This window comes from Pteropus alecto, unplaced genomic scaffold, assembly GCF_000325575.1.
Source record: "Pteropus alecto unplaced genomic scaffold, ASM32557v1 scaffold134, whole genome shotgun sequence".
Lineage (NCBI taxonomy): Eukaryota > Metazoa > Chordata > Mammalia > Chiroptera > Pteropodidae > Pteropus > Pteropus alecto.
In genome coordinates, this window is record NW_006436283.1 from 9095633 (window position 1) to 9117909 (window position 22277).

Here is a 22277-nt window from a genome sequence, read left to right on the forward strand (position 1 = left end):
CATGAGAAAAAATCAGACTGCTCAAACTGAGAGACATTCTACTAAAACACTTGACCTATTCTTAAAACTCTCAAAAGTTATGAAAAAGAAGGAAAGAGTAAGAAACTGTCACAGACCAGTGGAGACTAAGGAGCTAGGACAAGTAGGTGCAATATAGTATCCTAGATAGACCTGGAGACATAAAAAGAACATTAGTGGAAAAACTGGTGAAATCCAAATAAAGTTAATAGTAATATACCAGTGTTGGTTTCCTAATTTGACAAATGTGCTGTGGATGATGATGTAAGATGATAATATTAGGGAAACTGAAACTGGTTGAGGGGTATATGGAGACTCTGTATTATATTTGCAACTTTTCTATAAATTTAAAGTATTCTCTTATACACATTTTATGTAAATCATTCTTTAAGTGAGAAATAATTTTTTGAAAACTGTCAAGTCATTTTATATCTGAGCTTTCTTTTAAAAATTACTATAGATGTATTGGGACAGTCCAACATCTGAAGAGTAAATTTGGAAAAGGTTACTTTTTGGAAATTAAATTAAAAGACTGGATAGAAAACCTAGAAGTAGACCGCCTTCAAAGAGAAATTCAGTATATTTTCCCAAATGCAATCCGTCAGGAAAGGTAAAGACTTTAAAAATTTATATATTTTTTGTAAAGCCATAATTATAAAAATTTGTTATTGTATTAAGGTTTAAGGAGAAAAAGTCTGTATTATCACTGGTATTGGACTAATATAGTCTGATAACGAGACTTATAACTTAGTGTTAGATCTTTCGGTATTCGATAGTATCTAAACTTTTACAGTTCTCATTCTGTAGTAATGAGTAACTTTGTATGGAAATATTTTAAGATGTCAAGCATTAATGTTTTAAAATAAGTTTCAAAAATAAGTTATTGGCATTTAATTTGGAACTTAAAAAATTTTGAAATTTAGCTTTAGACATAGTAGTAATTTAAAAATTTTCCTGTATTTATGTTTTCAGTTTTTCTTCTATTTTGGCTTATAAAATTCCTAAGGAGGATGTTCAGTCCCTTTCACAATCTTTTTCTAAGCTGGAAGAAGGTAAGAAATATTTGAAAAATGTGCTAAGGTAGCTTTCAAGTTATAAAAGAATTTTACTTATAAAAAATTACACTTTAAATCCTAAAAGAATTTTACTGAAAAACTTTTAGAAGTTGGGACTCAGTTTATTATAGAAACTATAGTAAATATGAAGATAACCTTTTATTAATTTAATCTAAAGTACAGGTATATACTAACATTGTAGGGATTTGGTAGATCACCTATTTGGTAGTGTGAACCTTTTACTATTTTAATAGACATCACCACAGTGTTCACCTTGCATCTATGATAAAGTTCAGCTTAATTAGCCCTCTCTAGTTCAGCTCAAAAATGGGAGCATTGAGTTTCTTGAACCCTTTCTTCATATAGGGCCACAGAAGTAGAAATGGTGGCAAGACTCCAATGGCAGCAGGAGAGAGGAGAGGAAAATTCAGAGTGCAGGAGGGTGGGCATTCCTAAAAGCTTTAAAGAAGCTTAATTGAATCCTGTCCTTGTTAAAGTAAATGGTAGGTAAGATAAAGATATGCTGGTGGCAGTAGAGAGAAGTCAGCTCCTGGATGGTGCAAGTATTCAGACACAGGTTATTTTATGGCATTTATAAACCGTGAAAACAACCTGTATTTCTTGGTATTTTCATTATGATTAAAGAGAGCACCTGAGCTACTTAAGGATAATTAAGTTAAAGAAACGAATAGAAAACCAGAAATTTTGGCATTAGATTTGCAAAAGAATCTGTAATAAATATAAAAAGGTACATACGGTCCTATGAACAAATTCCAGAATGTAGTTTAAGAACTGAGGAACAGGCTGTGTTGGAATTGGGGAGTGGGAAATAGAAAGCAGAGATCAAAAGAAATAAGAAAAAAAAAAAATGAAGGAGATAGAGGAGGTAAAGAGGAGATACTTCGAAAAGGAGAAATGAAGCAAGTATTAAATTTATCGCGCTTAGGTCATGAGGAATTGTGGGGGTGGGGAAGAGAAAGGAAGCAAAAGAGAGGAAAATGACATTTAAATGAGTTGATTACAGAGATTTTGTTTTTTAAAAATCAATTATTAGCCACTTAGTTACTGCCATTTTTATTCTTTAAAATATTAATAAGTATAATATTGTTTTCATGTTTTAATAGCTAAACATACATTTGCCATTGAAGAATATAGCTTTTCTCAAGCAACATTGGAACAGGTACTATAAAGTTAAATTAAAAAAAAAATTATTTTATAGAAGAAAGTGTTCAATATCTAATTGTTTAGATTTATATTGGAGAGAAGGGAGTTTGTGAACCAGAGACAACTGTCATTACAATATTGCTAAACTTCATATAATTTTAAACAAATTTAAAACAATTTTAAACAAGATCTGCTTATGTTGAGTAGCTCAGTTTTTTTCAGTTTAGTGAAGAAAGTGGGTCATGATAATGTTATTTCATATTAGTATATCAAATTACATTGCTTAAATATTTATAAATTATTTTTTATGCTAGTGCTACTTAAATATATTAATCAAAAACCAAATTATCTGTTACTGTTCCAAAGTAACATTCATCTTTGTATGTGATTAATGGGGATTATTCTGTTTAAATATATTAAGAGCAATAAATCTCTCGATACTTGAGTCGTTAATACAATAGATATAGCCATATACTGTTTCTGATTTAGTTAAAATCAGGTAATTGAGGGCATTGAGATAACAGTACTGTATTCATTTATTCACTTCTGTTTAGGTTTTTGTTGAACTCACTAAAGAACAAGAGGAAGAAGATAATAGTTGTGGAACTCTAAACAGCACCCTTTGGTGGAAAAGAACACAGGAAGATAGAGTAGTGTTTTGAATTTGTGTTGCTCAATCTGCTTACTGAATTTCTTTGTTTTTCACTTTGTTTTAACTGCTTTAAAAAGTGTATTATTTGAGTGGTAACTGAAGACCCATGAAAAGCATGGGATTTTCCTAACTTCCTTAATTGAAATACCATGGTTGTATGTTTTTTTTTCTTTAAATAAAACTTACGTGTAATTAATTGAAACTGCATGTTTGTATCTGAAGTGTATTGAACTTTAGTCTGTATGCGAAGTTGAATTTTTACTTTTTTGCCTTTCAAAAACAGTGCTTCTAAATTTATGATTTAAAGAAATAGTAATAGAGTAATTTTATTTCGAACAGTTACCTTTGTTTTTCCATTTATACCATCTTGTTAATAAGAATGTAATGTCCCAATCTAAATAAAAAACAAATATATAAGTAGTATGTAGACAGGCGATATAAAACAAAAGTTTCTTGCTTTTATTTAATTTCTAGAAGAAACTTTGAATGAATGTTGGCATCCTCAAAAGGTACAGCATAAGTATTAGACAATCTCACTTAGTGCAGATAGAAGTTTGTGGGAAGGGACATCCACTAGGTGGCACTCATCAATCATAATAAATTAAGCGAGACCTTGCTATGTTAAGTGATTTTAGACGTAGATAACTTACGTATTTGAAGTACATTTCTTTTGCTTACAGCAAAATTTATACATATATAACATATATAATTCTCTTTAATAAGACTCATCACTTTCACTCTGTCACAGTTGAAGTAAGGTTATGGTTAATGTAATCTCAGAAAATACAGTTGACCCTTGAACAATGTGAGGGTTAGGGGCACCAACCTTGCCCCAACCTCCACCACCATCAATTAGAAACCTGTGTATAACTTCCGACTCCTCAAAAACTTAACTACTAATAGCCTGCTGTTGACCAGAAACCTTGGCGATAACATTAATAGTCAACTAATACATGTTTTATGTGTTAATATGTATTATATACTGTATTCTTACAATAAATTAAGCTAGAGAAAAAATGTTAAGAAAATCATGAGAAAATACGCCTGTGTATTTATTGAAAAAAAAAAAAATCACATTAGCAGCCCTGTGTTGTTCAAACTCATGTTCAAGGGTCAACTGTACTTCATTGTAGACCCATGTATGAAATATTGGTAAAATATAGTAGAATTGACAATATATTTTAACCAGATGAATGAAAGTATTAACTTTGCAAAAGCACATAATTTGGGAGTGTGATACAGCAACAAAAGAAGAATTTAGTACTGAGTTTCTTTAAATAGACAAACCCTTTAATAAAATTAACTATTTAAAATAGGCAAAATTTAATTAACTTTTAGCTCTACTGTGTAATAAGACATCGGTGATTTTAGGCTCTGGCAGCTGATTTAAAATAATGTTCCTCTCTCAGTCGTAGTGCAAGGTATATGGCTGGTACTTCCTCGCCTTGCTTTGGTAGCTGCTGTGCACACTCCTGTCTTAGAGGTCCTCAAACTCATCTAAATGAGCTGACTTACAGTTTCCTCTTGGATTTTACAACCCACAGCTAAGTTACTTCTCCCTGTGTGATTGAGTTGGCACTAGTTTTTAATTTTTTATTAACAGTCGCTTGCCTCATGATTCAAGGCTTTTGGATTCTTCATCTGAGAATCTCACTTTTACATTCTTTAGTATTGAACTTAAGTACTGCATGATAAGTACAATTCCAGACACGTTTGAAAGAAAATCTTTACCTTGTAGACAAATTAATAAATAGCACATTCCATTTTCTGAATAAGTCATTGCTAAATGGTGGTGTAACTTTAAAGAGCTGTCTTATAGTGTCTAATAGTCATACGAACACCTTCTTTTCTTTTGAGATGTGTTTTTGTAGCTATGTGTTTATGTATTTATTACCTTGGACACTTAAACGCAGTGTAAAACAAAACTATAGTTTACTAGGACAATCACTTGAAAAAGTAGATTTTTTTAGAACCTAACCATAGTGAGAAAGGTGTATAATTTTAAAGTGGAGCATGACTATTATAGAATTTTACCTTCTTTTGCACATTGATTTGGTCACCATCACTTTACATCTGTGAAAATGTGATCAATGGAAAGTAAATTTTTTTTCCCTGCAAAGTGAAAGTTGAGATTATGCTGATTAGTCAGACTAATGTTCTTATCTATTATGTTCATTTAGTTATTTTACTATTATTGTACTCTTATAACCTTTTTTTAAAAAAGACATTTGAATTAACTCTTTTTAGTTTTTACATACCTAGAGTGAATATATTTTGGTCATGAATTAAATTAATTGTAGGAATCTTCTGTTCCTTTTTCACAATAACATAATTTTTCCTATTCAGAAGTGTAATTTAATCCTTAGGACAGCAAGGGTAAGTGAAATGGGAGGAAGACACAGAAAGTCAAATATGCAGTTTATCTTTATTTACAGTGTACTGTTCATGTTTTTGAACATATGTTACTTTAAAATGCCTTAAATTACTGATCTCAAAACTTTTATATAGCAATACAAATAAATGTAAATGCATATATTAGGCAAAAATTAGAAAAAACTCATCACTTAGTGTATATTTTCTATCCATGATATAATTTTGAAAGTAAAGGCTGGACTTGACTGCGTGACTGTGATGACTACTAATAAGGCAAACCTCTGTCTGCGGCACTCAGGAACCAAGCAGTCGGTAACAGTTAAAACCGTGATAAGTATACTTTACATTTCACTTTGTGGGCTCTTAATTTTTTATTTTTCAGTTTGTTCTTTGTAAAAGGCTGTAGGTTTTCTTTAAAAACTTTTTAAAATTGAGACATGCTATCTTAAACCAATATTTTAATTTTAATCATTAAAATGTTTTAGAGTAATTTAATTTAGCGGACTTATTAGTGACTATATTTCAAGCAGTGTATTCTTTGGATAGAAAGACGACTACCAGTTTTGGCCCTGTAAGATCTTCTAATCTAGTAGGAGAAAGATACATTCTTAAATAACTAACTATAATGTACTGGGACAAATGCTTTGCTAGTGGTACTAACACTAGTATTGGAACACAATTAATTTTACTTAGGGTGAGTGTTGTCATTGTTTTTATTATGTTACGCAATATTTTATTTTGATTGTACTCTGAATTTGATGAAACACCATACAGTATTTTCATGTAACAAATATATAGGCGTTAATTTTTGAAAAATAGATATACTTATCCTTAATGTATTTTTAATATTGCTAACATCGATTTTTCATTTTCTTTCCTGAAAGAACTTGTAACATATAATGAAAGAATTTATTCTCGGGTGGATAATTTTTATATCAGCTATTCTTATAAGGTAAAAGTTTACTTATTTTTTATTCATAATGTGTTATATGTAAGTAATTCTCAATGCTGCCTTTTAAGAAAAAATAAATATTAGTAATAAGCTTTAAGAACTGAAAATTTAAGACAACCCTTTCATTTTGTGTACTGAAATGAATTTTTTGTTACTTAGTATCGATGAAATGAGTGGCTCATATTAAAAATGAAGAAAAAAACCTGGCACTATAATTTTGTGTTCAAGTACAGAAGGAACGTGGACAGTTACTTGTATTTTAATTCACATTTATATTTTAAACTTAAACTAGGTATTCTTGTAGATCTTTTTACCTCATCTATTTTGTGAAAATATAAGGCAGTCATTAATCTGTTAAAATAATAAAATGCTTATTATTAATTACATACCCAAATATTTAACACTACTTACATATTAATCAGTTTTCTTAGAATTTTCGAATAAATTTGATTCTCTCAAACACTTAGTCAATAACTGTGTATAGCGTCAGATAGGTACTAGATTTATCGGGTGATCACTTAATGAAGTAGATAAATGTCTGACCACCATGCTGGATACCTGAAACTAGTATGTCAACTGTAATTGAAAAATAAATTTAAAAAAGAGATTTTAAATTCAATGAACAAATTATTCCCAAGCATCTAAGTAACTCTTGGAAATCAAATTAATCATCTTTTTAAATTAAGTGAATTAACTTTTTAATAATTTCAAGCATCTTAAAAATAGACAACATATAGAAAACTACATGAGTAGAGACTTGCTACCACATAAATTGCATAAATTGTAGGATGCCCAAAGAGTATTAATACAATAATTCGAAGTATTTTTTTTTCCATTTCTACATATATGCCTTCTCAAGGTTACACATTTACCAATAAAATGGCCATCGCAGGTTATGAAAGTTTACACTTTGATGACATGAGACTAAGAAACAGTGCTAGTTAGGTTGCTCAATTAATGATTGGAATTGACCAAGGGCTACCTTTGAAGTAACTAAATGCTAATATAAACAAAATCTGGATCTGCCTTCAGAGAGTAAACTGGCAGCTATTTAGGTGGACCTTCTATGTTCAAGCTTTTGACCTTTTGAGCTTTCAGCTGGGACTTAACTAAGTTTGAGATTTTTACAACCCAGTATTTTTCTTTTTACTTAAGTTTTATTGTAAATTTTATCTAAATTTCTGATAATAGGATTTTCCAAATTCTGTGTTGTGACCTTCTTAATTAAAGACTAGCTAAATGGATCTCTCACTTCGGTCACAATTTTATTTCTCTTTTTGTTTTGTAATTCTTATATGTATCAGTAACCATAACATTATGATAATTTTACTAAAACATGATATCATTGTTTCTGATCACCTTTTCCAATTCTTATTTATTAATATAATGTTTTTGTCACATAGTTGTAGGAAAAGATACTGAATGTTGATTGTCTTATTTATGTAGTGACTAATAATTTTTTTGGCCAATTATTCTACTGATATTATTGTGTAATTATTACGAAGTTGATATTTGTTTTCTGTTGATTACAATCAAGTTTGTGATTGAATGAGATCAAAATTATTCTTAGTCAGCCTTTACAAATTGATAAACTAAATTCTAATGTCATAATATTTCTTAATTTTTCGAGATACTATCTTTTTGCTGTACTTTTTTTTAATAAATAGGTAATACATGTGTTATAACTGAAAAATTTTGAACTGAAAAAGTAAAAAGTCATTTTGTTCTTCTGGCTCTCTTAAGAATAAATCTTACAAAGTGAAAAATGCAAGTTCTAGTCTTCAAATATAGGCGAATACAGCTTCTGTTTGGTGAAAGAAAAAACAGGGGCCACTGTAACTGCTAAGTATGCTTGCTTTAGACTCTACCTCCCCCAAATTAGGACGGCAGGTAGTTCCTGAGGACCATCCCTGACAGTGTCCAGAATCTTTAAGGTTTAAGCAAGATTACATCCCTTATTCATGTATTCACAAATATTTTATTACATACCTATTAGATAAGAAGCAAAAATCTTTACCCTCACTGAACTTTTATTATAGTAGAAAGAGACAAACTACTATATATATAAAAAAAAAAGATGGTGAAAAAGATAGGTAAGGAGTATTGGAGCTGGAGTAGCTATTGCTGTTCAGACCACACTGAGATTGGTAACATGCTGAGAAAAAGGTGAGCTAGTGAAAAAGCATTATAGACAGGGAACGTCTATACAAAGGGCAAGTACAAGGGTAGTGTTTGTAGCATAATGGAAGAAGGGGTGAAAAGACTTACAGAATCAAACATGCTTGAGGAGGTGTGCTATACGAGACCATAAAACACAAGAGGAGGTCAAACTCAAAGCAACGAGGAAGGTACTAGTTAGGGGCACACCAACATCTTTCTGAAGTTAGTGCTGACTTGCCTAGGAGGTGACGGTAAGCAGTTATTACAGCATGGGGTCACAGATGGCAACATCCTGGGAACTGTACAGAGTATCTGTCCTCCCAGGCCTCCAAAGGGATACAAGTGGTAGGCAGTTATGGCCATTAACTCCAGTGACTATACACTGGAAAAAGAGTGTCCCAAATATTTCAAGGTATGTTGGACATGGTAAAAAGTTGATACTGAGACCCAGAGACCCAAAGCATCATCATGGTCCCTCTGTCACAGTGCGGGCATTTGAGGGCCAGGCAATAAATCCTGGCCTAGATCCTCCTGTTCACAGTGAGTCTGCTTGTCTGTCGACCCATCTGATCTTCCCGTCTCCAGCCCCTGGATTTATGATGGGAATGGACATGACATACCTAGAAGCTGTCCTGATCCCACACTGTTTCCTTGGCTTGTGGGATAAGAACTATTATAGTGAGTGTCTTGATTTCCCAGGGCTGCCATAATGAAGTGCCACAAATTGTGTAGCTTAAAGCAACAGGAATTTATTCTCTCAGAGTTGGAGGCCAGAAAGCCGAAATCGAGGTGTTGGCAGCGTTTGTTCCTTCTTGGGAGCTCAGAGAAAGAATCAGTTTCACACTTCTTTCCTAGCTTCTGGTAGTTGCCAGAAATCGTTGGAATCCCCTAGCTTGTAGCTGCTTAACTCCGACTTTGTCTCATGGCCACCTTCCTTGTGAATCTTGATGTCTCTTCTGAGGACACTGTCATTTTCAGATTTAGGGCCCAACCTACTTCAGTATGACCTTGTCTTAATTAATTACACCTGCAAAGACCCTATTTCTAAATAAAGTCATATTTCGACGTTTCAGAAAGGATATGAGTTTTGAGGGATCAGGGGACACTTCAAACTAGTACAGTGGTGGAAGTCCAAATGGGAGTCTCTAAAACTGCCCTTCTCTCAGCCAAGATAGGAAATTGAAACAATGGAGAGAGAATGGAGAAAATTAAAGATGCAGGTGGGTATGGTCTTCATATTTACATTTTAATACACTAATCTTTCCCTTGTAAAGATCAGATAGATTCTTGAGGATGCCATTAATCTACTGCAAACTCAGCTAACTAGTAGCTCTGTTGAGCATCTTGGCTGTTTTTGCAAGAGCAGATTAAGAACATCTTCGGTCATGGTTTGCAACCACTGATTTGGCAAGGGCCTTCTTTTCCATTTCAATCAGAAAGAGAATCAAACATTCTGCATAAATCTGGAATGGATAAAAGCATATATTTCCATCTTGCCTTACGGTTAGGGTTCTACCCCGAATTATTCCAAGGAGACTTGGATCAGGTGACATCCCATGGAACATGACACTGGTCTACTCTTTTGACATGGATTGGATGAGCAAGCAGTTGCTAATATATTGGAGGTATTGGTAAGACATTGTGTTGTAGAGGAGACATTTCAAAACGCAAATAATAGTCTACTGGAGAATAACCTTTTTTCATCTTCCCTTTGCTATCCAAAGTATATTGCATTTTTGCCTTACAAAATCAGTTTTGCACAAAGATGATTTGTGATTGTTCAATGCAGAGTATCTTAACTTTGGGACCATTGACATTTTGGGTTAGATTCTTTATTGGGGGTGGGGCTGTCCTATATATTATAGCATGTTTACCAGTATGCTTGGCCTCTTCCCACTAGATGCCAGTAGCACAATCAAAAATATCTCCACATCTTCAAATGCCCTCCTCTCTGGGGAGTGGGGGAAGAGGGGCAAAATCTCTCTTTATGAGAACACTGATTTAATACATAGATTTGGGTTGAAAATAGATTCAGATCAATTTACCCGAAGGTTTCAGTGGGAAACTTACCTTTAACACTTTTTCTGTGTTTTTTTCTATACACAGGAAATGCTTCATACTCTGTGCTCAAGGGAGGTGGGTTCCAGGTCCTGGTGCACTCAGACTGAGGTAGTGGAGACACATCTTTTAAATTCTAATTTTTAAAATAAACATTTGTTACTAGAATTTGATAGACTTACCTGCAAACATTCTGAAGGTCTCTGTGTGCATATTTGAAGGTTTCTCTACTTTTAGCGCCATTTTGAGTTAATCTTGGATTCTCTTTTGATTATTTTGTGAACTCTCTCCTTACTTGTCAAATTATTTTTCTGCTATTCTTAAGGCATTTCTTAATGAGGTCAAATTTGGGACTGTTCATTTCTGGGGAGCCATCACTAATTACAAACCTACATTATGAATATTAGAAATAAGAGCCTGAGATGAACATAACCATCTAAAAAGACAGTATGGCACATCTGCACCTCTGTATAACTTTGCTTACATTTTAAAGTTCAAGGTCAGAACCTTAAAAAGAATCCTAATGGCACTTTTTGACTTATAGCCATTAAAATGATGATCATATATATTGTTACTGTATAATACAAACCCAGGGTCTTATCTTGGCCCTCATGGGTGTTCCCATGCAGTTGACTTCAAAGCATGTCCAACAAACCACAGAGAAAATTGAGAACTGAATTGTATAGAAAGCTACTGGAAGTTTCTTGGTCATTGGTCCAATTTAAAGTCAAAAGAACTTAGAATAACAATTTACAATTTGTTGTAATTAAAACATTTTTTATTTGTTTTCTGAAGAAATTATACAATATATGTCCACACGCAATCTTAGCCAAAAGGCTGAGAAACGATGCAGTATGTTTCCAAAGAAATACAGTCATGGAACTTGACTATTACTATGAGGTAAAATAAAAACAATAACAAAAAACTCAGTAATTTCCCATTTTTATAAATTATCCATATTTTACAGCTTCCGGGGACAGTCTGGTCTGTGGCTGGACTTCCTTATCTTACTTCCAATCTTATTTCCACTCAGGGTGTTTCACACCTTCTAATAAACTTAATGACAGCATTCATCTTATGAATATATATAATTTTTCAATTTTTATATTGAGATTTTATTAACATTAGTTTCAGGTGTACAACATAATAATTCAATATTTCTATGTATTGTGAAGTGATCACAGTAACTTTAGTTAACATCCATCACCATACATAGTTACAAGTAAACACAGTTTACCGAACTCTTTGCTGAATCACACCCTGGTTTTTTATTCAAATCATTTAATTTCAAACTTTATAACTAAGGTCCAGTCCTCTTCCTTCTCACCTCAGTGACCATGAGACACACAGCTTCTCATTCTGTCAGTGTGGTACACACTCCAGATGCCCCAGGGGAGACGGGGCAAAGCGTGAAACCCTGTGACCAGCAGGTGGTAGCAGTGAGCTGTGCTGTAGCTGCACTGTCTGAGTACCAGAAGGGGTGGAGTAAAGCTGCAGGAGAGGTGGCCCAAGGAGAGCCCAAGTTGGACCTGACAGGGCAGCCTGGGAAGCCCGAGACTGAACTCTGCTCAGCCAGGGGTTCGTCTTTGTGCTGGTGCATTTGAAAAACAGTGAGGAGGCAACAGGGTTCAGGATGTCAGAACCAAAAACAAGAAATGAGTTGTGAACCAGAAGACAGTCCAAGCCATTCAACAAATGGAGGAAGGCAGACTAGTCAGAGGTTAAAAGGAACAGGAGACTCCATTTTCAAATACCAGTTTTAAATCCCTCCTTTGGTTCTTTGAAGGAGCCACGAAATCTGAAAATTTTCAGGTACTCTCCAGAAGGTAGGCAGGGAATCCTCTGTGCTCATCTTTTATCCTGAAAGGAAATTTTGTTGATCATTGGAAGAATTGGGAGGGGGATGGACAGAGATGTTAAAACCTTCGGGAAAGGCGTTGGGTATCATTGTTAGTAAAGATACAACCATAGCGAGCTAGGATTTGAACCCAGGCAGAGTGACTCTAACAGCTTGTACTCTTCCTCTCTCCCTTGCATAGAGGGCTGCTTAGCCTTTTTGTGGGATCTGGCTTCTGTCCCATGGCACTTGTAAAATACTGAATTCACTAGGTGAGAGCAGTATGTATAATTGGTAGAGCTCTCTGGGGATGTTCACATCTCCACACACACGTGTAGGTGTGTATGACCAAAGGTGGCTGGGAGCCGACGTTCCATGATTGTCTTTCTGCCAAGTCAACTGAAGAGAATGTCAAAAGTGGTCAGTTACAGAATGAGAACTGGCATTAGCTAAACAGTGATTCTCAAACTTAAATGTGTATCTGAATCTCTTGCTTTGAAAAGATCATGAAGAAAGTGCAACCTGGGAGGTCCAGACAAAAGTCGTGAAAGGCCTAAGGAAGGAAATGTTTCCTTGGGTACAGACTTTGATCCTACCTGATTTCCATTCTAAAGCTATGCAGTCATTTAAATTAGAAAAGACAAATGTGCAGAGTCCTGATTTAGAAGATGGTTTTAGTGTGGCTGGAAGTTTTACATTCTGAGGTGCATGAGTGTGTGTTGGGAAAGTGAGCATGGTCTGAGTGAACTGCCCCCAGATTAGACTGAACTTCAGTTACACGCAGTTAGTTGTAAGTCAGTCAGTGATTAAATTTAACATTTTCTTTTGTTTTTAAATTCCTGCAATGGGCCAAATATTAGGTAAGGTAGACAATACAGAGTCTTGACTTTAAAAGGCTTATAGTATATCGAGAGATAACAGAGAAATAGATGAATGTATTAGGTATCTATTGCTGCATAATAAATCACCCCCAAACTTAGCAACTTTAACCAACTCTGTTTCTGTAGATTAGGAATCTGAGCATAGCTTAGCTGTGTGCTTTTAAAATTAATGACCAAAACAAACAGATAAAAAGGCAATTTAGAGGAAAGGGAAACTGTATAAAGAAATCCTAACTAAAAAAAGATATAATTAATGCACCACCGTGAAAAGAAACAGGATGCTATAAAGAAGAACAGAGTTGAACTATGTCAGGAGCAAGTTAGGTTTAATCCTAGGACTTCAACTTCAGAGAGTAGTAAGAATTGTTAGAAAACAGAAGTCATAAACTATCATTATTTGTAGATAAACATTTGTTTAGAAAATTTTTAAAATTATAATTAGAATAGAGAGTTTAGCAAAGTTCAAATTCATATGCAAAATTAATACTGCTGCTGTATACAAGCAATAGTTAATTAAAAAATATGTTAAAAAACAGAACCTATTAAGTTAGTAATGGAAACTTCACACTATGTAGCAATAACTCTTGCAAAAGACATGGAAGACTTTTTGGGTAAAACATATGTTTACACTTGATCTTAGCCAAAAGGCTGAGAAGCAATAAAATATATGTTTTATTGAAGGTCATAAAAGTGACCCAAACAAATAGCTTCATCATATTAGAGGAAGGAAAATTCAGTGTGCTGCAGAAGCAGATTCTCTTAATAGATGCAAAAATCAGATATTGTTGGAGGAAGTCATCAAGAGGATGTGACTGCTGGTCGACCCCCTGAGCTGGACCTGTCCTTGGAAGGTAGAGTCACCCACCATTCCCACAGTGGGAACCATTGTCAAGGACGCAGCCTCGAGAGAGCAATGTGTCATTGAGACCATCTGGACGGTATCCTGACAACCCAGTTGAGGCCTCTACATAAACTGGTGAACGCAGAGATCTACTCGTCTTGAGATCACCCAGGACTAGCCTCGTAAGTAACTTACCTTGTTTCTCCAAGCCGCCACCATCCAGTCCTCAGTGGTCTGCTTCTTCCTTCAGTCCTCTTCACCCTCCACGTACCAAGTCCACTTTAAGATTTCATCCACAGAACTCAGGAGTTTGTGAACCAACAATTATTTCATATACAATTTTCAAAATTTGGATAATTCTTATAGTGGAAAGTGTTTGCAAGGAGTTAGGGAAATGGGAACTTTCATATGATGTCTGTTAAAATCTAGATTTAAAAACTTTTGAACAGTTGACAACTTAATAAAGCTGAGGCTGTAAATGCCTCAGGACAAAGAAATGTCTATGTGCATTACTAGAATAATTGCCAATACCCACCCTTTTGCAGAAATCCTTTTAAGTCATGCTGAGGGTAGATTGAGATAGTATAACGTGTAAATCTACATAACAACCCAACCTAAGATGGTTAAATGCTGACACATGACTAGATAGATGTCCCGCCATCAATGCCTCAGCATTGTAGCGCTTTCACTTACATCTCAAATATTCTGTGTAATCTCCATGAGAGTTTCAATTTATAGGTGTACTGAATTATAGCATCATTTCAATCCATGTATTAGGTAAGTTGTAATACTTTTGGTGAAAAATAAATGTAAACAGAAGTTACTTAACATTACTGCATGCTGTGGGGTGTGCTCTCTGCACTCTTCACCACCACCATAAAGAAGTTCTCACACAGACGCAGAGGGAGGCAGGTGTGGGATATGACGACAGCCGTTTATGAGAATGAAAAACTGCACAGCCTCAGTAACCAGCACTAGGTAAATTCTAAATAAAATCTATTTCCTTCACTTTTTAGAAACTTAAAACATTAACAACATCTACGTGCATCAACATGGGTATATAAAATATAAGTAAAATATCAAGTGAAAAAGACAAATTGCAGAATGAAATATAAAGTATTATACCACTTTTGTAATTTAAAACTAAAAATGCTATATTCTGTTTAGGATTTCCTATATAACTAATAAAGAAAAACCAATAGGACAAGATGATCTGGGATGGAGGAATAGGTGTAAGACTGAGGAGGGCTTACAAAGGTCACTTTAAACATATGTAATTTTTTTTTCCTTTAACTCAAGAAATGTGGCAAAATGTTAACCTTTTTAAAAGTTTGGATAACACGAAATTTGGTTACATTCCTCTCTTTATCTATAGGTTTGAGATATTTCATAATAAAAATGAAAGTAGAGATCATAAAAATAGCAAAAATTACTGAGTGAAGATAAAATAATAGATTCAATTATTAAAGCTAAAGCTGTTCTTTTGAAAGGTCAATAATAACACAAATTATATGATCCATACCAGGGAACAAGAGAGAAAGAAAATTAAACATACAGTTACTTTTCTAAATGAATTTGAATTATTTTTCTTTATGTAAAAAATAAACCTGGGATACAAAATGATTATCTAAAGACCTTAAAACTGATGAACCTACAACAGAAGATCCAAGAAGGTAGCTTTTTAGTGTAAAAATGAATGTGAGAAGAGAACTAGTTCTTTCCATCCAGGCCTACAGTTCAGGAAAAGAACTAATCAAATAAGACAAATAAAAATCATGTTCTCTCTGGAGATTTATAAGCCCTAAAAGCCAATAGAGCTTGATAATTAAGTTGATATTAATTTTGAAGGGGAGAGATTAAACAGTAACAGCAACAAATACTAAAATTTTGAGCCAGTGTCTATTGAGAGAAAAGAGAAGATCAAGTAAACTGTAAACTAAGTATATTAGGAAGATAAATTATAAACTTGAGATTAGACATGTTGAAAATGAATAGATGGATTCTCAATAGAAAGACTTAATAGAGGGCATAGATAGAAAAAGATCTGAAATGAAACTGAGAGAATGGATGTATTTTTTAATAGAAAGGTTATAATTTCAAATAAAAAGTGCCACGGGACCTAAAATGAGGACTTTTAGAAGCAGAGAAGTCATGAGAGAAAATAGTAAATTTTATCAGTGAGTTTCTAGAGAGGCTTTAAAAAAAATGAGAGCTACCGAAATGTTGGTATCAAATGTCAGTCGTTGGCAGGTTTTGAGAGCTTGATTTCCTTGGACTGGATGCAAGGGTAAGGAAAACTGAATAGCCATTGGATGTGAACACTGAGGTGCCGACTGTGAACCGTGTGTGTGGTTGATGTGGCTTAAATTGTATCCCTCAGAAAGATGTGTCGAAGTCCCAACTCCTAGCACCTGTGAATGTGACCTTACTTGGAAACAGGGCCTTTATAGATTATTATGTAAGTTAAGATAAGATCCTACTGCAGTAGGGTGAGCCCTGAAACCAGGATGACTGGTGTCCTTGTAAGAAGAGGGGCAGAAACAGACACACGCAGAGGGAATGCTGTGTGATGAGGGAGGCAGAGGAGTTATACAGCAGCCAGTCAAGGAATGGGAAGGATGGCTGGCAACCACCAGAAGCTAGGAGGAAGCACGGCCCTGTTGACACCTTGATTTCGGACTTCTAGCCCTTGGAACTGTGAGGGAATGAATTTCTATTCTTCTAACACAACCGGTTTGCGCTCCCTTGTTACAAGAGCCATGAGAAACTAATACCATGGGAGTTCTGGGCAGTGGATGTGAGAAGATGAGCCAGGTTTTAGAGTAGGTCATGACACTGGATTGAGAGATCGTTCAGTGGGGTTGAGTTTGGAAAGGATTGACCGAGTTTCCCCTGGGCAGTTAGCACTAACTGGAGGCATGGAGGGAAGTTGCCACCAAACAGTCTCTGATTTTTCAATAAAACAAGTACATTTGTCGGCTGAAAGCAAAAGTGAAGAAGCAGGGTTAAGGACCTAAGAGACCAAGGAAGAATTAAAAGAGATCTATAAAAAGTGTGATGAGGAGGGCTGGGTTGGCATTATATTGCACGGCCCCCCATAAATCCAAGTTTGGAGGACTTCCGCATTGTGACCCTGTAGCAGAACAGCACAAGTTCATGGAACACAGAAGGTCCAACCTCTGTTACGAATGTGGAACAGAGGCCTAGGGATTTTATGTCACCTGTCCAAGGCATACAGATTTAAAATGTAGGTCTTACACTCATAACCCTATAACAGCTTCATGTACCATATTGAAGATTAAAATCCCTAAAATTATGGAAATAATTTTTTAAATTTGGTTACTAAGAAAGTGTATGTGTATATTATGATCTTAGTTGGTTTTTTTCCTCACCTATTAAAATAAATATTATCATTAAAGTCTGGGATTGGAACCAAGTTAGTATCTGGTGTTTTCTAGTTCATGGACTTACCTCTCGTAAAACCTGGCAGAATAAGAGAAATGTGACTAACAACAAAGGAAGGGATTCAGTTAAAGTCAGAGGAAATGTTTATTTCCATGTTCTTAGTGAAAACTGCAATCATTCGAACAGTCTCAGAATGCTTCACCCTTTCTTTGTCTTTCATTTTCATGAATGGTTATTAACCTGTGTATTCATCTCAAGAAATGTGTCACTGTAAAAATCATGTATTGAGATTTTCAGGGTTGATAAACAGAGGTTATTTACAATTCTGAGAATGTCCAATTTATTTGTAGCTGAAAAAAATTTTGCCCATCTAGTCTAAACTATTAAAATGGATATTACATATCACTGTTCTGATCAGCATAATTTTCATAGGGGTGGTGAATAGTGAGGGGGCTTGGAGTCCAGGTACTGTTTTGGCCTCACATGTTGGCTTTGCCTTTATTTGAGCATCTGCAGATAACTACACCTTTACTCTCACGTTTCAAGTCTATAAAATGCATGTAAATACTGTGCCAGCTTCATAGACTTGCTTTGAGTATTAAATGAGATCATTCACTTTAAACTCTTAGCATACTTTTTAGCACATAGGAGTCAATCAGTGCAAGGAGCCATTTAATGGAAGTGCAGTTAAGCCTTGGATGAAGCATCTAATTATTCTGATTTCTGAGATGATTGATCCTCATTTTCCTTCTATCTGTCAACTTCCTTTCTTTATAATCTGCTCTATTTTGGCCTGTCTCTCAAATTTTTAATCATTAAAAGCTAATATAGACTTATCCAGGACTGTGAGTTTTTTTCTTCTTTTTGAATCGGATCACTTTTTGAGTATGCCAGAAAGATAGAGCAATAAACAAATATCATGTGACACACTTAGCCAACCATCTATAACTCCACACTCCCTTCAGAGTAACTGGAGAAGAAGAAAGGCACAGGAAAAAAAAACTATCAAGCAGAGAATGTGTGGCAGTCTTTTTACACAGAGACTATGGCCTGTTTTCAGAAGCCAAACTGAATAAGAAGTTTTAAGAGAGACAAACATTTGTAGAAGAGTCCTTGAAGGATTCTTATCTGTTCTCCTGGACAAAAAGAGACCAGTGAATCAAAGGTGCTTCTAATTTCCTCCTCTTTTCCTGACAGTAAGTGAAGTTTGTTTTTACATTTTGCTTTGCATGGAAGTAATTAAGGCATAAAGTATATAGCCAATGCCAAGCATCTTGATTGACATTGTCAAATTATTATATTCTGATATTTCTAAATTATTATATTTCATACTATAAACCTCATGAGTGATTTATTTTTTTAAACTCAGTTTATTTTTATTTTAATGTGATAGCAAAATGGAAGATAGATTCAGAAATGTGTATAAACATTAATTTTTTTGGTCAGATGTACACTTTTTTGAATTCTACGAATCAATTAATGTAGTCATATTAGCTAACAAGGTTTTGGTTTTCATCTGTATATATCTTACTTCATAAAATGGGACCATGAATTTAAAGAAGAAAAATTAGCTCTTTGAGATTCTAAGAATGACTATAATGTTATTCTACTTTCCTTTACTTGCTGGTTACCTAGATATTAAATAAACATATTAAAGCAAGCCATTCAAAGTACAGATTGCTTGTGGGCATATCTCTTATTTAACAAAGAAATTGAGATGGTTTTATTCTTGTTATTTTTTTTTTTTTAAAAACTGAAGGACAAAGTTTTTTTGAGGGGTTCTAAACATTACTGACACCTTATTCATTAATTTACTTTAGATTGTTGTAATGTTAAGATTTGGCAGAAAAAAGTGACTTTTCAGACAAAAGGGGAAAGACTCTCCATACCATTACCCTCACCTCTCTCAGCGGTGAGAGCCTGGAGAGATAGACCAGCTGGCAGGGTATTTTACACTCATTAATACTTTATGCTATCAAAACAAAAACAAAAACCCTGTTGAATGTGTTACTATGATGTCAAATAAGGCATTAAATTCGTGCATCTTTAACTATGTTTTCAAAGTGTTCAGAAGTTTTTTCGTAACTGGACTTTTTTTTTTTTATCTTTGTCTCTCCTAGTTACTGTTGTACGACATTTACCCTCTCTTTCAGTGAACAAGGCAAAATGATTAAAAAAGAAAGAAGTGTGTTCCAACAAACTCAGGCCCTTCTGTACAAGAATTTTCTTAAAAAATGGAGACTGAAAAGTGAGAGCTTATTGGTATGGTTCACAACATATATTTTTCCATATTTAGTGAATGATAATCTATCACTTAGTATTATGCTATTTTTACTGCTTTTTTAGGTTCACAAATTCTATGGGCTAGTTGTTTTAGAGTTCTCAATATAATACTTTGCAAATGTTGCAGAATAAGATATATTGCAGAATAAAATAATATGTATGGCAAAAGGTGAAATTAACTGAAAGAGTCACATGACAGCTCCTGAAAAATAAAGTAACATTTTATTAAGTTAAACTAGCTATTCTCCAAATAATTGATCCACTTGAATCTTGTAGAGTCATTCTGATTTATCCTGGGCTAACTTTGGTGTTAGGGGAAAAAGAAAATAAGCTAGACAAAATGAAATAGATTTTAAAATGAATAAGCCATTAACACTCTACTAAGGACATCTTGGTTAAGATTCTATTAATTGGCAGTGCTGGAAAGAAATCTGAGCAAAAATTAGGGAACTTTATAGGGTCTTTTTTTAAGGCTCTACTTTTTGTAAACATAGAATGGTTTCATGGAGCCAGATCACTGCTCGTCAATATATTTGCATTCTTTTGAGTTTCTAGTATAAGGACATTGACATTAGGACGAAGAGATTTGCTGTATGTTAACATGAGACGTATCTGGGGTTGCCTTGGCCACATAGAGACTGCATTCTGTTTAAAAATAGTGAGTAATGTTTCAGTGGGAGCTAGCAGAGTTCACATCATTTTTTTTCATTCTCTACAAGAGCTCTTGAAGCAATTCAATTCTATTGTTTTAGTTTTTATGTTGATGAAGCAGTTATCTTGTCGAATATCCATGTTCTATATTTAGCCGATTATAATTCATGCTGTCATTTAACTCATTTTTTTTATCATCTACATTTCTGGGAAACAGAAAGTTAGATGTAAAAATGTGATTAACTTCAGTTTAAACATTTATGGCAAGAATATCTCATGTGGTGCTGTGAACTTATATTACATCACATAAATAAGGTCATCTAGTCAATAGCGGTCCCTACTGTTAGGGGTGCTCTATTATTGGGTTAAGACCAGTGAACATTTTTGACATTATATCAAAGTTATACATTTTTGAAATGGTATTTTCTTTAAAGGATAGTGATTGGGAAAGATAAAAATGGAGAGTGAAATGAAGCCATGCTCAATGTCAGTACTTCCTGTCCTCAGATGTATTTGAATATTTCTCACGGTTCTGGACCACATTTTAACTTGGCTCATGTTTCTTTTGTGCACTGAAGGAGTGGACAGTAGCATTGCTTCTGGGGCTGTCTCTCTGCATCTTTTCGGAATTCTTCAGTGCTGTCCATTTCCCTGAGCATCCTCCTCATGTCCTGGGACGTGCGGATCAATTTAATGACTCTGATCTAGTGGTGGCATATACCCCAGTCACTAACATGACACAGAGGATAATGGATAAGATGGCTTTGGCTTCCTGTATGAAAGGTTTGTTGTTCAATGACCAATGTTTCATTATTATGCAACATACACATGTTTAATTTGAAATTTGTTTTGCAAATGGAGTTTATTTACCCAGCCTATGGGGTCAGTGGTTCTTTCCTGCAGCAAGAATCCTCATTCTGTATGCATTGCAGGGGTTGGCGTGGAGCTACAGGTGAGGGTAGGTAGATAAGATGCAAAAGACTTAGTTGGGGGCTTTTTAAACAGCATACACACCATTCACTCCTCTCATCCTTGAAACGCATGCTGTTATGAGTCATTATTATTGGGAGTATGATGTGTACTCCATAAGGTAAGTTTGGAGTAAGAAAAAAAGGTTGGACCCTTTTCTAGCTGATTTCACTTTTTATTCCTGGTGTCCCCCTCTCCTGTTTGGTGATTCCTTGTTCCTGCTTCTGGAACTCTGACTCCTGCCTGCCTCCCTTACCGTCACTGGCCACGTGGTCTGCTTGACAGTGTTGATCCTACGCTGCTCTGGCTCTTCGTGCTTCCTCCATTTGGTCACTTACCTCATCTCTTTTTAACTCAGGAAGCATATGCAAAAGCCTCAGGACCTAGTCTCCCTGCTTGTACAGTGCTAGCGCCCTGCTGCTTTCAACCTTAGAGTCTCATGGCTCATTGGAATCGATCCTTTTCTTGCACAAACACCCCATTCCTACTACCGTGCCAGCCTATCCCAATCACAGCTCCTCTCTCGCCATTTCGTTCTGTGTTTATCTAAGTCTTGCTATTCGCCCCAAGTTGTCATGTGAGATCTGACTTTGGCAGGATTTGTATACCGCTGGAGAAAATCAGTGAAATTAGCATTGCCCCCTAAAAATTTCACAGCCTTACTCTGTGAAGAATGAGTAGTTTTGAAAGATATGGCCACACTGTAAAAATCAATACCTTTTTCTTTTTGTAGATATCGCCCTAAGTGAGATTAAAATTAAGTGCGTTAAAATTAATAATTTCTTTTACAACATAATACATGAAAATATAAGAAAGTATTCAAAAAAAGGAGTCCATAAGTTAGACTTTAGAGGTTTCCAAAGCTTCCATAAGTAATGGTTTTATTAACCACCTATCGGTTGGATTACTTCTGCAAACCGTAAACTTGTCTATTATGTATATTATGATTCTTAGTGTTATCATATCCAAAAAATCTGT

At 34.7% G+C, this 22277-nt stretch overlaps 2 protein-coding genes across 3 annotated transcripts in view; both read left to right on the forward strand.

Annotated features, from left to right (window-relative positions):
* ABCA5 (ATP binding cassette subfamily A member 5) overlaps positions 1 to 6311 on the forward strand; it is a 54186-nt gene extending 47875 nt beyond the window's left edge. Inside the window, exons 37-40 of one of the 2 annotated variants that reach the window (XM_015589560.2) lie at positions 479 to 628; positions 991 to 1070; positions 2198 to 2253; positions 2792 to 3494. In XM_015589560.2, coding sequence (XP_015445046.1) covers positions 479 to 628; positions 991 to 1070; positions 2198 to 2253; positions 2792 to 2899 — 394 coding nt within the window. In that variant the 3' untranslated portion in view covers positions 2900 to 3494. Of the gene's footprint in view, positions 1 to 478; positions 629 to 990; positions 1071 to 2197; positions 2254 to 2791 lie in introns of both variants that reach the window. The other variant, XM_006912270.3, reaches the window with a different exon arrangement.
* A 14753-nt stretch (positions 6312 to 21064) lies between these two features.
* Positions 21065 to 22277, forward strand: part of ABCA10 (ATP binding cassette subfamily A member 10) — a 45220-nt gene continuing 44007 nt past the window's right edge. The window contains exon 1 of the mRNA XM_015589632.2: positions 21065 to 21113. Within this exon, the coding sequence (XP_015445118.1) occupies positions 21065 to 21113 (49 nt within the window). The remainder of the gene's footprint in view (positions 21114 to 22277) is intronic.